The sequence below is a fragment of the Mesoplodon mirus genome, assembly GCF_964341445.2.
Source record: "Mesoplodon mirus genome assembly, chromosome: 18".
Taxonomy (NCBI): Eukaryota; Metazoa; Chordata; class Mammalia; order Artiodactyla; family Ziphiidae; genus Mesoplodon; species Mesoplodon mirus.
The window spans coordinates 55,657,505-55,672,480 of NC_138994.1; the positions used below are offsets into that span (position 1 = coordinate 55,657,505).

The following is a 14,976-nucleotide window of genomic DNA, read 5'->3' on the forward strand; positions in this document are numbered from 1 at the left end:
GAGAACGCCTGGGCGGGTTTTAGCCTGTAGTTGGCAAGATCCCTCCTTTGGGGAGACTCTCTGGGTTTATTATCTAGGCATACAGATTGATGAGCTCCTATTGGGGCCCTGCCTAGTGTCTGGTGGGGGAGCGTAGGCAGGAACATACATAACCAAATCACCAGGTAAAATGGAATAACTGGGACAGGTGCGAGGTGGTGTTTCAGGAGCTCAAAGGGGGAACTGTGTGAAGACAGCCTTCAAGGAAGGGAGAGGTAGGAGGAGGTGGCTTTGACACTGGGCCTCGAAAGTATCCTATTTGGAAGAGATGGAGGGAGCCGAGGCTGGCTCCAAATTTGGCTGGGCCTCGAATGCAGAATGGAGCAGCTGAATAGTTCCACGAGGTAACTCGAAACCACCGGGGCTTTTGTAGAGTCAGATTTGAGGTGTGTTTCTAAAAATTTGGGCATATGTCGAAGTGTGAGGCTGGATTGGAGGTAAAGAGCCTAGTAGCAAAGTGTATTTGGAAGCTAGTGTATCTTCTCAAGGGACAGGCAACCATAAGGAATTGAACCTGGGAGGTTGTGTGATCAGGCCACTCGGGATGGCTGTTCTCTTGCTCTCTGTACATCCCCTGCTGGAACAGTCCCTGCTTTTCCTACACCCTACTCAGGTGGCTGACCTTCGCTCCTAATCATAGAGCCTAATCAGTAAATGCCTTTGTACTTGCCCCCGGCCCCAGCTAGTGATTTTTCTAATCTATAGCCCAAAACATCTCCACTGGGATAGTTTATCAAAGGGGAAGTGAGGGGCTGTGCTCCTCTGCTGGTTTCCCTGGTAACCAATGTACCCACCTGACGTCATTTCCCTCTGTAACTGGTAACCTCTCCCCACCGCACCCAATGAAGACTTCCATGTCCTGCCCTCCACCATGTGGGGCTGCTCCAGAACCCTTTTGCTTCAGATGTGTAAGATCCCTTATCCCTTAAACCATTGATGTCTCTGTTGCTGACTCTGGGTTCTTTCAGGAAAGATGGGACGACTTTAGCTAATTTTGTGAAAAACAGGGAAGTCAGGAGGGCGGCGGCTTTGGGAGGGCCAGATGGTGTGTTTGCGTTTTTATCAGGCAGCAGTGTCTGTGTAGCTACTGTCCAGGAGGTGGTGGAGATGTGGCCAGTTACAAGTACTCATGAGAATTCTAGGATTCTTGCCAATTTCTGCGGAACTTAGGAATCCAACACAAAATAAAGCCAATTTTTTGTGCAAAATTCTCCAAATCAATGGGAAATAATTTCGTTTTAACTCCAAGGCTTATTCCACTTAATGAGGTGTTAATGAGTTGAAATGTATCCCTCAAAAAAGATTGTGGGGCTTCCCTGGTGGCGCAGTGGTTGGGAGTCCGCCTGCCGATGCAGGGGACACGGGTTCGTGCCCCGGTCCGGGAAGATCCCACATGCCGCGGAGCGGCGGGGCCCGTGAGCCGTGGCTGTTGAGCCTGCGCGTCCGGAGCGTGTGCTCCGCAGTGGGAGAGGCCACAGCAGTGAGAGGCCCACATACCGCAAAAAAAAAAAAAAAAAAAAAAAAAGATTGTGGCCTTATTTGGAAAGAGGGTCATTGCAAACATAATCAGTTAAGATTAAAATGCCATCACACTACAGGGGGTGGGGGGCAGCTAGTCCGATATGACTGGTGTCCTTATAAGAAGAGGACCCTGTGAATGCAGGTGAAAATGGAGGCGGAGCTTAGAATGATGCTTCTACAAGACAAGGCCAAGGATCATCAGCAGGTCACACACACCACAAGCTGGGAGACAGGCATGGTACAGATCTGCCTGCAGAAGGAACCAACCCTGCTTGCATCTTGATTTCAGGCTTCTGGGCTCCAGAACTGTGAGAGAATACATTTTTGTTGTTTTAAGCCACCCAGTTTGTGGTGATTTGTTACAGCAGCCCTAGAAAACCAATACAGGAGGCCATAAGGAGCGCTGGTGATTGATGCTTTCTGAGATGCTGTGGTTCACTGGCAAGATATGACAAATGACTTGCTATCTGCACAACCTTAGACAGTTTCTCATCCCCTGTGGACCTCAGCTTCCTCATTTGTGACATGGAGGTAATGGTACCTGCCTCACACCGCCAGGAAATCCTCCTGAGAGGATTTCTCGTTAGAGACTGGATGCAGAGAGCCTGGCATAGAATAAGTGTTCAGTAAATGTTACTTCCCCTATTAAAGTTTCATCTCTTCTTTGGAGCTGATTATTAATGACCTTGAGGGGAAACTCCCTCATGCCTCAGAGCATTCATTCAGAATTACTTTGACAAGAGCCTGGAAGTAGTAAGAGGCAACCACTATGCATGATTTACTGTAAATCAGAATCAGTGGGTTCAAAATGAAAGTCATCATCTTCCCCAGAAACCAGCCCCTCACTTCCCTGTTTTCGTTGCCCAGATACAGATGGCCCTGGCCCTTCCCATGCCTGTGTCTAGCCCGTTATCTAGTTCCTACGCTTTCAAAACTTTTTTGAACGTGACCCAGGACACATTGATGATGTACGTGTGAAACAAAAGCTTTATTTAAAGACACTTGTACCAACAAGGACCTACTGTATAGCACAGGGAACTATACTCAGTATTTTGTAATAACGTATAATGGAAAAGAATCTGAAAAAGAACATATATATATGTATTTTTTTAACTGAATCACTTTGCTGTACGCCTGAAACTAACACAGCATGGTAAATCAACCATACGTCAATTTAAAAAAAGAGAGAGGGGCTTCCCTGGTGGTGCAGTGGTTAAGAATCTGCCTGCCAATGGGACACGGGTTCGAGCCCTGGCCCAGGAAGATCCCGCATGCCGCGGAGCAACTAAGCCCACGCACCACAACTACTGAGCCTGCGCTCTAGAGCCCACGAGCCACAACTGTGGAGCCCACGTGCTGCAACTACTGAAGCCCGCATGCCTAGAGCCCCTGCTCTGCAGCAGGAGAAGCCACCGCAATGAGAAGTGTGCGCACTGCAAGGAAGAGTAGCCCCCGCTCGCCACAACTAGAGAAAGCCCATGCACAGCAACGAAGACCCAACACAGCCAAAACAAAACAAAACAAAACAACACAAATAAATACATTTTTAAAAAGAGAGCAAGAAAGAAAATATTTGTGTTTTTACATAGGATGCACCTTGACATTTTCTACTGTATTTCAGTTTGTGTGTGTGTATTTCAATTTTTAAAAAACACTGATCTTTTTTTTTTTTTTTTTTAACACTGATCTGTCTTTAACCCACAGGACATTGGGTGGAGATGTCTAGTAGATGGTTAGATATGTAAGGGAGAGGACTAGGCTGTGCCATAAAGAAATGGCACTTTATCCCAGGAGAATGCCTGGCTGAGCCAGGGAGAGGGACAGTGTGAGGAAAGCACGGGGAGTCCAGGAGAGAACCCTGGGAGCACTAGCGTTGGGTGCGAGTAGAGGATTCCCCAAAAGATGGAGAAGCAATGTTCAGAGAGATTTAAAAGGAAACAGGGGCTTCCCTGGTGGCGCAGTGGTTGAGAGTCTGCCTGCCGATGCAAGGGACACGGGTTCGTGCCGCAGAGCGACTGGGCCCGTGAGCCATGGCCGCTGGGCCTGCACGTCCGGAGCCTGTGCTCTGCAACGGGAGAGGCCACAACAGTGAGAGGCCCGCATACCGCAAAAAAAAAAAAAAAAGGATATAAAATTGTATGAAAAATGTGGTCCCAACGATCAAAAGATGTATAAAAGACCAGAAGGAAATTTATGAAATATTAATCAATATCAGTGGTAGGACCATTAAAAAAACACCATTAGGTTGAACTGCATGACATTACTACTTTTGTAAGTCAACTTTATACATTTCAACATAAAATTTTGTTGAAAAGGGCTCAAGATGAACTTGGATTTGAATCCCAGCTCCAGTACTCTGTATCATCCAGTATGTATCATCTCAGTTGTGTAACTGTGGACAAATTCACTTAGATTCTCTCGGGGCCTCAGTTGCCTCATCTGTAAAATTGGCCTAAAAATAATCTACATCTCAGGGTTTTATTGAAGAGCAAATGGAATAATACCCATAAGGGTCCTGACATACAGCAATCCCTGAATAAATGGTAGCCATAACTGTGGGTGGTGTTTTCTTTCTTCTTTATTGTATTTTCCAAATTTCCTATAATTATAGTTTTTTAAATTCTATAACTAATAAACATAATTATTTAAAATTTCCAAGGGGTTGTGGTCTATTCTGTGGGGATCTTGAGCCCAGTCCACGTCTGGGAATGTGGTTGAAGGTTTTCTTCTAGTCCTGCTGTGGCTGGGCTCAGCTCGACAGAGACAGTGACCCCGGGAGCAGGACTGATGTTTGTGCTCTGAGGGATCCTGGGAGCTTTATTTACAGAGGACACTCTGTCCCAGGGCCCGACTGCCCCCTCACCCAGCAGCTGCTGTATGGACTGAGCCCACGAGAGAGGCTGCCTCTGCCCGATCCCAGTACTCGGTGTCCGCTGGGTCAAGACATCCTTTGGCACAGAGTTCTTCCCTTAGAAGCAGCTCCTGGTTCCCGAATACAGAGCTGAGCTAGACTTTGATCATGTCCAGTCCCCACGATGGGGCTACAGAGTCTCTCTTTGTGGCAATGAAAAAGGTTTGGAAATAAATAGTGGTGATGGTTGCACAGCATTGTGAATGTAATGAAGGCCACTGAATTGTACACTTTAAAATGGTTAGAATGGCCAATTTTATTTATTTATTTAAATATTTATTTATTAATTTATTTTTTGGCCGCATTGGGTCTTCACTGCTGTGCGCGGGCTTCTCATTGCGGTGGCTTCTCTTGTTGTGGAGCACAGGCTCTAGGCACGTGGGCTTCAGTCGTTGTGGCTTGAGGGCTGTAGAGCGTAGGCTCAGTGGTTGTGGCGCACGGGCTTAGCTGCTCCGCAGCATGTGGGATCTTCCCGGACCAGGGCTTGAACCCGTGACCCCTGTATTGGCAGGTGGATTCTTAACCACTGAGCTCCCAGGGAAGTCCCTAAATGGCCAATTTTATGTTATAGAGATTTTGCCACAATATTTTTAAAAGTGAAAAAAAATCCAGTTATGGGAAGAGGACTAAAGGGAGAGCAGCCTTGTCCTGTGGGGTTTGCCAGACACCACAGTAGGAGACCTGGATGTAGGCCCCTGTTCCCACCTTTGCTTTGGCTATGACTTAGGGTACCTTAACCTCTCATCCTCCATGAGGATAACAGGCTGCTCTCAGAGGGCTGTCATGGAAACCAAGTGTGATCAAATGGTGTGAAAGTCTCTGTAAAAACACTCAATACTTGTTAATTAGCATTATCCCTCTCTCTCTCCCCTCTCCCCAAAGAAAGAAAGAAGGAAAGAAAGAAACCCATCACCATGGGGACTTCCCTGGTAACTCAGTGGTTAAGAATCCCCCTGCCAATGCAGGAGTCATGGGTGCGAGCCCTGGTCCGGGAAGATCCCACATGCCGCGGAGCAACTAAGCCCGTGCGCCACAACTACTGAGCCTGAGCTCTAGAGCCCGCGAGCCACAACTACTGAGCCCGTGTGCCGCAACTACTGAAGCCCGCGCGCCTAGAGCCTGTGCTCCGCAACAATAGAAGTCACCGCAATGAGAAGCCCAAGCACCGCAACGAAGAGGTGCCCCCGCTCACTGCAACTAGAGAAAGCCTGCGTGCAGTAACGACCCAACGCAGCCAAAAATAAAATAATAAATAAATTTTTAACAAAAAGAAACCCATCACCAACAAAGTTTAACAGTACCGCTTTTTGTTTCTTTTTGTTTCTTTTGTTTGTTTTTGGCAAACCTTGAGGCTTGAGATTCTGGTGTTTTTGTTTGTTTGTTTTGTTTTTAGTTTTAGTTATTTATTTTTTTGGCCACACCGCGGCATGTTGGATCATAGTTCTCCAACCAGGGATCGAACCTGTGCCCCCTGCAGTGGAAGTGCAGAGTTTTAACCACCGGACCGCCAGGGAAGTCCCTTGAAATTCTGTTAAATGGAAACTTCCAGAAATAGGACGGGAAGAGAAGAAACTAAAGGAACCTCTCAATCTCTTGCTTCTCACCATGAAGGAGATGATATATTTTCCCTTGGGTTGGCTTTTGTGGGACCTCCAGGGAGGGGATGCTGAATCTCAAGGTGCAAAGAGAGCAGCTCAGCAGGACAAAGGCACCCAAGAAGCTCCCCAACATCACTGTTCTGCCCTGGCTGCGGAGAAATGATGTCCTTTCCCTGTCCCCTCTTCGTCCCCCACTTCCCCCCTCGCCTTGCCTTCATCCCTTAGGTTGCCTTTCCCAGATTCCTCCTGGGAGATTTATTTCTGTCCCTTTTTTCATCTAAAGCAGCGGAAATGAATCATCTTTCGGCCTGTTTGGTAAACAACCCCATGCCCTCTGACCCCTCTCCAGGCTCTCTCCTTGGTCCCTCTGGAGAGATTCCTAGGCTAGGCCTCACCCCCACAGTCAAGACCCTCCTGGCTGCTTACTCTTGGTAATGTCCCCTTCCCCCAGGGTCTGGAGGCTTGACCTCCTCCACCCTGGGGAAGATGGGAAATGACACAGAGCATTCCAACGGATGATCCCATGAGCTGACCGCAGGGGCAGGGGAAGCAAGGGAGCCACTGTGTTTTGAGAGCTTTGTGTGCCATGTACTGGCTCATCTCAATGACCCTATTAGGTGATCTCTCGACCCTCGTTTTACAGATGAGGTGTCCAAGGCTCAGAGAAGTGAAGGAACTTGCCCAAGGCCACACAGCTGGTGAGTGATGAAGCCAAGATTCAAAGTCTGGGTTTCTGAATTCATTCCATTACACCATGCTGCCCTACGTGTTCGCGTGTGTATGTGCACGTGTGTTGAATTGGGGATGCTGGCAGATCAGCTGCAACCCACCAGAATGGAAACCTAAGATGATGTGCATTAAGCCTTATGCATATGACAGATATTTGCCTACAGAGGGGATGGCAAGTGTGCACAGCGTGTGCCTTACCGGGAGTCTGTGGATCACTGAGGATGGTGTCAAAGAGGGACAGAGATGGGGGAGGGGCATTCACGAAATGCCCAGATTCAAGACCACCTAAGCCCTGCCCACACCTCACGGTGATGGAACTTCACAGATAGAAATGCCCAGCGGTGTCCCTCTTGGTGAAGCCACACTTCCTGGGGAACACCGTCATGCGACTATGTATTAGACTTCTAAAAATGTGCAGGTGCTTTTTCTAGGAGCTGTGTGGGATACAGAAGTAACTCTTCTGACATCAAAGTATCTAGTGTGCGCATGTGTGTGTGGGGAGGGGAGAAGGAATTAACATAAATATATAAATAACTGTAAGGCAAGATCGGTAGAAAATGCTCAGGGCCAAAGGGCGAAATGGATCCAATTACGGTTGGTATTCTAGCAAGACCAGAAGCTGGAGAGATTACTCCAGGCTAGGGATCAAGGAGGGCTTCCTGAGGAGGTGGCATTTGAATGTCTCTAAGTCTCTGAGTAGATGTAGGATCTATAATACATCAGGAGAACGCTTTAACAGAAGTTAGATCCTTTTTAATTTGCCAAGGACATATGCCCTTATTCCTCTTTTACAGAGGTGTAAACTGAGGCCCAGAGAGGCTGACCAGGTTGTCCACAGTCACAACGCTAGCCAGTGGCGGGCCAGGATTTGACCTCGGTCCAGGGTGACCGACTCCAAGCCCTGCACTGGGTCCCTGCCGGGCGGGCGTGCGCCTTAAAGAGGAACGCAGCCCGCAAACAGGACGCGCCGGGGGCGGGACAGAAAGTCCGGGAGGGGCGGGGCTTAACGTCCTGCGGGGCGGGACAGGCGGCGCGGGCGGGCTAGAGGCGCCGGGTTTGCGTCCCGCTCCACCTGCGGACGAAGGCGCTGACCATGGGCGGCAGCAGGCCGGGGGGCGGCCGGACTGAGCCCTGCTGAGCCCGCGGGGCCGGCCATGGGCGACCGCGAGCGCAACAAGAAGCGGCTGCTGGAGCTGCTGCGGGCGGCGGGCACTGGCAACGCGCACTGCGCCGACTGCGGGGCGGCGGGTAAGGGCGCGGCGGCGCGTGCAGTCCGGAACGTGGGACCGGCCCCCGGCCCGCCGGCCCCCTCCCCTCCCTTCAGGTCCGGGGCCCCGGCAGCCCTCTCCTCGGCCGGTACCGCTCCCACTCGAACCCGGCCGGGCCGCCTGTTCTCCCCACTCTGGACCTCGACACTAGATCCCGGCCCCGGGTGCCCTGACCATTCTACTCACCTCCCCTGCCAGACACCCTGCCCACCCGGACCACGGTCCTTGACGTCTTCGTTCCGGACCCAGCCACTTCCCACACCCTCGGATCCAAACATCCTACACACCAGGGATCCCAGACCCCGGACCCAGTTCTGCCCTGATGGTCCAGTGCCCCTTCCCTACCCGCCCCGGACGTCCCCAGGGTCTTCCCACGTTCCTGCTCCACAGCACTCCGACCCTGTGGACCCCGAGCGTCCCTGACTCCGACTTCCCCACCCGCAGCTCCCCAGCCAGGCGCCTCGGTGCCGGTCCCTCCCTCCGCGCTCTCCTCTAGGTTCCTCGGAGTCCTGACACTTCCACATCGCGCCCGCCTCAGCCTCTCGCCCCCATCCTCCTCGGGACTCCTTCCAAGATCTTCATCCTGGCCGCCGCCGCGCCAGGGCCAGTGGGCTGATCAGAGGGTTTCATGCTGATCTTAGTTCATCCAAGGTGGGGAGGCTAAGAGAGAAGACATGGGCTGAGCTGGACACCTCCCCAGGCTAACTGCCAAGCCCTGCCTCTCCCGGCGCCCCCTGCCCAACCCTGGTTTCTTCACCCAGCTCCCCTCCTGTCCTCTTGCCCCGCAGACCCCGACTGGGCCTCTTACAAGCTGGGCATCTTCATCTGTCTGAACTGCTCCGGAGTCCACCGCAACTTCCCAGACATCAGCAAAGTGAAATCTGTGAGACTTGACTTCTGGGACGACAGTATTGTGGAGGTAGCAAGGGGCACAGGTGGAGAGCACTGGAACAGCAGAACTGGGGTGGAGGCAGTGGGCAGGGCGCTCCCATTCTACAGGGAAGGAAACTGAGGCCAAGAGAGGGGCAATAAGGAGCCAATTAGACTTGCCTTAGACGAGGCCCTGAGTTCAAATCCTAGGTCCATCACTTGCTTACTTACTAGCTATGAGGCCCTGAGCCTGCTATTTAACGCTAGTTGTGAATCTTTTCCACATCTGTATTATAAAGATACCACTACGCCTTCATAGGGCTGCTGTAAGGATTAAATGCAGGCTCAAGGCAGGTACAAAGTAAATAGTCAATTAACAGCTGCTGTTCTCATTCACTGAAATCCTGGACTATAACAGAAGTATCCCGATTCATGGTTCATAGTCCTCCTCCAGTCCCCCTAGCCAGGGAGGGGACCACTTTTTTTCTCCTGACCTACAAAGATGGAGGACACCTGCAGCCCAGATAACACCATTCTGGCCAGAAAACCTTCAGAGAGCAGGCAGTACTAAACTGGGCTGGCTAGCTGAGGATTTCCGGGACTACTGGGGAAGCAGACCCATGTTTACTGAGTACCCATCTGTGCCCTGCACTGGGCTAGACCACTGGGCTAGATACTTTACTCATAGATTCCACACGTTACTGTAAGCCTACATATGCTGGGTATAGGAGAGAGCAGTGAACAAGATAAAGTCTCTGCTCACATGGAGCTTACATTCTAGTGCAGGAGAAAGACTGGAAACCAGCACCTAAACCCGAGGGTCGTTTCTTTATACCTTATACCCCTTATACCCCTGTTATATCTTCTTCATCTTCACGGTGAGATCCCTGAAGCTCAGGGGCTTAAGTATTGCCCAGGCATCACTCAGTGAATAAATGGTGCAGCTGGGATGCGAACCCTGCTCTGTTGAGATCCAAAGCCCATGCAAATCCTGGAACACAGCCAAGTGGCCACTGGGGAAGGGGAGAACAGGGTTCACACTGCCCAAGGGACATGGATTAAAAACCCGATGTTTTTTCCACACATGCCCTCACCCCAGATATGCCACTGCTGTTACTGAGTGCTGTTGGCCAGGGCCACTCCTGGCACATCTGCCTCTGGGTCTCTTGGGTGCCAGAGGCCCCCAGTGATCTTCCTGACCTACATACTCTATGGGGCGAGCACTGAACTTCTTCCATCCTCCAGCTCCATCTGTCTCCTGCAGACTTGCAGGGACTGCTGCTGGTGGTCCTGGCCATCTGTGGAGGGGGTGGGAGAAAGAACATGAGCTTTGGAGTTAGAGAGGTCTGGGTTCAAAGCCCAGCTCGCCACTGACTAGCTGTGTCACCTTGGGTAAGTCACCTAACCTCTCTGAGCCTCAGTGTCCTCACCTCTAAAACGGGGATGGTAATATTACAGTGGTTGAGCAGATCGAATGAACTAATGCAGGAGAGCTGTAAAGCTCTGCCTGTATGAAGCATGGTTGTTACAGCACCTCATTGCTCCAGGTTGGGGCTTCCCAGCAGCACAGATGACCAAGCTGGGTGGGGTGGCGGGGAGGAGGGGAAATGTGTCAAACTCAGGGAGGGGTGTCTCCTGACTCAGCCCAGGAGCCAGTGAGAACAGTGGCCTTCAGGGTAGACCGTGGTTTCAGTTCACGTTTTTTCAAGTTCTAACATTACCCCAAGTTGCTGTTGTCTTGCAGTTTATGACCCACAATGGGAACCTCCGAGTGAAGGCCAAGTATGAAGCCAGAGTCCCTGCTTTCTACTATGTCCCCCAGGCCAACGACTGCATGTGAGTGGGTGATTTCCTGGTCCCCCCCCCCACTGCAACCACCGCTACGCCATCTCCTGTGTGGTGGTCTCTTCTACAGACATGCCCAGCAGGTGGAGCCAGGAAAACATTTGGTACTGTCACGGAGAGCACACAGACCTGATGAAAGCCCCTCTCCACCTTCATAGCTTGGGTTGTCATTTGCCCCCTCTGGGACTCAGTTTCCACAGCTGTGAAATGGGGCATTTTCTTTAGGATCTGTCCCTTTGACTTGATGTTCTCATAGCCTACAGGTGATAACTAACTTGATTAAGAAGCTGCCGGTATTTTAGCAGAACAAATGTGTTTCAGCTATTATACTTTCTATGGAGTCCCACCTTAGCTGTCCCACTTGAGCTCAGTGTTGCTCCAAAGCAGCTGCTTAGGCCCCACCTAAGCACCTACTATGTGCTCTGCACAGTACAAGCCACTTTGTATGCATTTAAACCTCTCAACAACCCTCAGGGGTAGGTAGGTATAATATTATTGGCATACTCCCCAAGTTCAGAGGAGTTAAGTAACTTGCCCTTGGTCACACAGTGGATAAATGGTAGAGTGGGACCAGGTCCCAGGTGGTCAGACCCTAAGACCACTGCTCTGTCCAGTGTAGCATTCTCAGATCTCATGGCTGGGCCACAGGAAGAGGCTCTTGGGCTCTCCTGGCTTAAGCTCATGAACATGCAGTGGGATGTGGCAGAGTAGATTGTCCAGGGGAGCTGTGGTCTGTCTCATTGACCTAGAGGGCTGAGGCCGAGGTTGGACTAGCATAGTGGTATGCATATAGCTCACTGGGGGAGATATTCCCCCTGGGGAGACACTGGCAATGTCTGAAGATATTTTGGGGTGTCACAACTGGGGTGGGGGTGCCACTGGCATCGAGGAGGTGGAGGATGAGCAGAGATACTGCTAAACATCCTACAAAGCACGAGACATCCCTCCACCACTAAGAATTACCCGGTCCCAAATGTTATTAGTACCCAGGCAGAGAATACCTGGCTAGCCTGAGCAGGCAGCCAGGCAGCTGCTGTAATGCTCCCATCCTCAGCTGCGGGGTCTCAGAAAGTTGCCATGGGAAGAGGATGCATCAGACACAGCTGACTAAAGATTCTCTCTTTTTAGGGTCTTAAAGGAACAATGGATTCGAGCAAAGTATGAAAGACAGGAATTTATGGCTGAGGGGAAAACAATCTCACCCCCAGGTAAAGTTATTTTCATCATCTTTTGAGGGCTAGTTCTGATGAGTTCTAGAAAACAAAGTGCCTGAGTATTAGGAACAAGGTCAGCAGAGATATACCTGCCCTCCTTGCTCTGGCCACAGAGGCCAAGTTGTGGGTTCCTCGGTCTCTGAAATAGCAACACATCGGCTGGTGGGGTTTTATGGTCTGACTGGCCAAGAAACACATTCGTCTCAGGTCCTTGCAGGGCCACAGGGTGTATAGGGTCTTCAGTATAAATTGCAAAATGACTCACCCACCGGGCAGACCAGGAAGAAATAAGACACCCTGCTTCTGGCTAATGTAACCCCTGGTGTGGCACAAGCCTTGGGAAGGTGCATGGACTGGATTTCACCTCCCTTCCCGCCTTTGTGCAGGGCACAACCTCGTCAGTGGCCCTGAACCTGTGGCAGTTTCTGCCCTGCTACTCTGAGTCCAAGCTGACACTGACCCAGAGAGCAAAGTATACAAAACTGCTCTTTGAGGACCAGAGGCAGCCAGTGCTCAGCTCTGCTGGTGGCCAGGAGCACAGAGTATTCATCTACCAGCAGGAGCCCAGAGGTCACTCATTATTCCCACGCTCTGGAGAGTTTCATTAGGCTGATGTCAGCGTGAAGTTGGGCCTCCTTCAGAATCAATCCAGTTTCTTAGGATTTAGCCTACTTAGAGTTTACTATGTCTTCTTAGGAATCAGCCAAGGAAAGTTGAGGGTAGCCCAACTGAAATCATACAACATTGCAAATTTGGCCCCAGACAGGACCCCCATGTCCTGCAGCTGAAATAGCTAAATTAGATCCTAGACATTTTAGCAGCAGGTGAGAGGTTCATTCCACCCCTGAGACCATACGGTACGGGGTTCATGAGTTCCTTGTTTGTCTTGAAGCCGTGAGTGTTCACTCTTTCTCATCCTTGGTGGAAGGTAACCGAGAAGGGTTCCTATGGAAGCGGGGAAGGGACAACGCACAGTTCCTGAAAAGGAGGTTTGTCCTCCTGGCAAGAGAAGGCCTCCTGAAGTACTACACTAAAGAAGAGGTAAGTCTTCTCTTACTCCTCCCCAGCGCTGGCTCTCACCCCACTCAGGTCTACATTTTTATTTATTTATTTTATTTTTGGCTGCGTTGGGTCTTTGTTGCTGCACGCGGGCTTTCTCTAGTTGCGGTGAAGGGGGGCTACACTTCGTTGAGGTGCGCGGGCTTCTCACTGTGGTGGCTTCTCTTGTTGCGGAGCACGGGCTCTAGATGCGTGGGCTTCAGTAGTTGTGGCACGTGGGCTTCAGTAGTTGTGGCATGTGAACTTCAGTAGTTGTGGCTTGTGGGCTGTAGAGTGCAGGCTCAGTAGTTGCGGTGCATGGGCTTAGTTGCTCCACGGCATGTGTGGTCTTCCCAGACCAGGGCTCGAACCTGTGTCCCCTGCACCGGCAGGCGGATTCTTATCCACTGCGCCACCAGGGAAGTCCCAGGTCTACATTTTGATCAATAGCGCCTGGTCTCATGTATGAGCTCAGCCACTGAGACTTAGGTACCACACGCTGCTACTTTTCCTTGTTATACAATCCATCCAGTCCACTAAAAACCACACCTTCTCTTCACCTAGAATGGGCTTAGACTGGTCCATGATTAAGCCTTTGATGATCACTTGATTTTTACTTCATTTATTTATGTACTTAAGAAATATTAATTGAGCACCTACTACGCTAGACCTTATTCCAGGAACTGGGGATACAGCAATAAACTGAACGAAGTTCCTGTTCTCCTGGGGCTTCCATTCTAGTGGATGGAGACAGGTGTAACCAAAACATACATCAATACATAATCTATCCAGTGGCAATAAGTTATATGAAGTAAAATAAAAGAGGGTGAAGAGTTAGAGCATGGGGTAGAGGGAGGTGCTACCACAGATGGTCAGGGGAGGCCTCTCTGATGACTTTTGAGCAGAGAACTGAATAAACATGAATTATGTGGATTTGTGGGCAAAGGGTAGAAGTAGAGAGAACAGTATGTACAGAAGCCCTGAGCATGGTCATGTGTGCTGATTAGAAAAGGCGACCCCTCTGAGAGGGTGCAGCCCTGGTACCTGTCTAGGCAAGCAGAAGCCTGGATGGCAGTGCTCACTTGTACCTTCAGCTGGGGGCTTTTTGTTCAGTGCACAAACTGCCCAACCATGAGCCGTAGCCCTGGCTTGAGCTGGGAATGTATTTGGTGAGTCTAGAGGACATGAAGGAGGCCAGAGTGCCTGGTGCAGAGTGAGCAAGAAGAAAATGGGGCGAGATGAGCTCACACAGTGGAAGACTTCAGAGGCCATAGGAAGACTTGGGATTTTTCTTTGGAAACAGCTTTATTGAAATATAAATTCACACACCATTGGATTCACCCATTTAAAGTGTATAATTAATAGCTTTCAGTATATTCATGGAGTTGTGCAACTCTAACCACAATCAATTTTAGAACGTTTTCTTTACCCTAAAATGAAACCCCACATGTGTTAGCTCTAGTTCTCCACTCCCCTCCCCTCCCCCAGCCCTAGGCTACCACTGATCTACTTTCTAACTCTATAGATTTGCATATTCTGGACATTTCATACAAATGGAATCATACAATATGTGGTCTTTTTTTTTTTAATTTTTGTTTATTTATTTTTGGCGGTGTTGGGTCTTCGTTGCTGCACACGGGCTTTCTATAGTTGCAGCGAGCGGGGGCTACTCTTCGTTGCGGTACACGGGGTTCTCATTGCAGTGGCTTCTCTTGTTGTGGAGCACGGGCTCTAGGCACACGGGCTTCCGTAATTGTGGCTCATGGCCACAGGGGCTTAGTTGCTCCGCGGCATGTGGGATCTTCCCTGCCCAAGGCTCGAACCCCTGTCCCCTGAATTGGCAGGCAGGTTCTTAACCACTGCACCACCAGGGGAGCCTGTAATAGTTCTTTACATATTCTATACACAAGACCCTTATGGGATACATGATTTACAAAACATTT

The 14,976-nt window shown here is 50.3% G+C and overlaps 1 protein-coding gene across 3 annotated transcripts in view; it reads left to right on the forward strand.

Moving 5' to 3' along the window:
• The window catches only part of ADAP2 (ArfGAP with dual PH domains 2), a 42,542-nt gene that overhangs the window by 168 nt on the left and 27,398 nt on the right, over positions 1–14,976 (forward strand). For 2 of the 3 annotated variants that reach the window (XM_082603389.1, XM_082603391.1), the window contains exons 1-5: positions 7,830–8,046; positions 8,855–8,985; positions 10,681–10,772; positions 11,910–11,989; positions 12,924–13,036. In XM_082603389.1, the coding sequence (XP_082459515.1) occupies positions 7,953–8,046; positions 8,855–8,985; positions 10,681–10,772; positions 11,910–11,989; positions 12,924–13,036 (510 nt within the window). In that variant the 5' untranslated portion in view covers positions 7,830–7,952. Of the gene's footprint in view, positions 1–6,712; positions 6,768–7,829; positions 8,047–8,854; positions 8,986–10,680; positions 10,773–11,909; positions 11,990–12,923; positions 13,037–14,976 lie in introns of those variants that run through there. The other variant, XM_082603390.1, reaches the window with a different exon arrangement.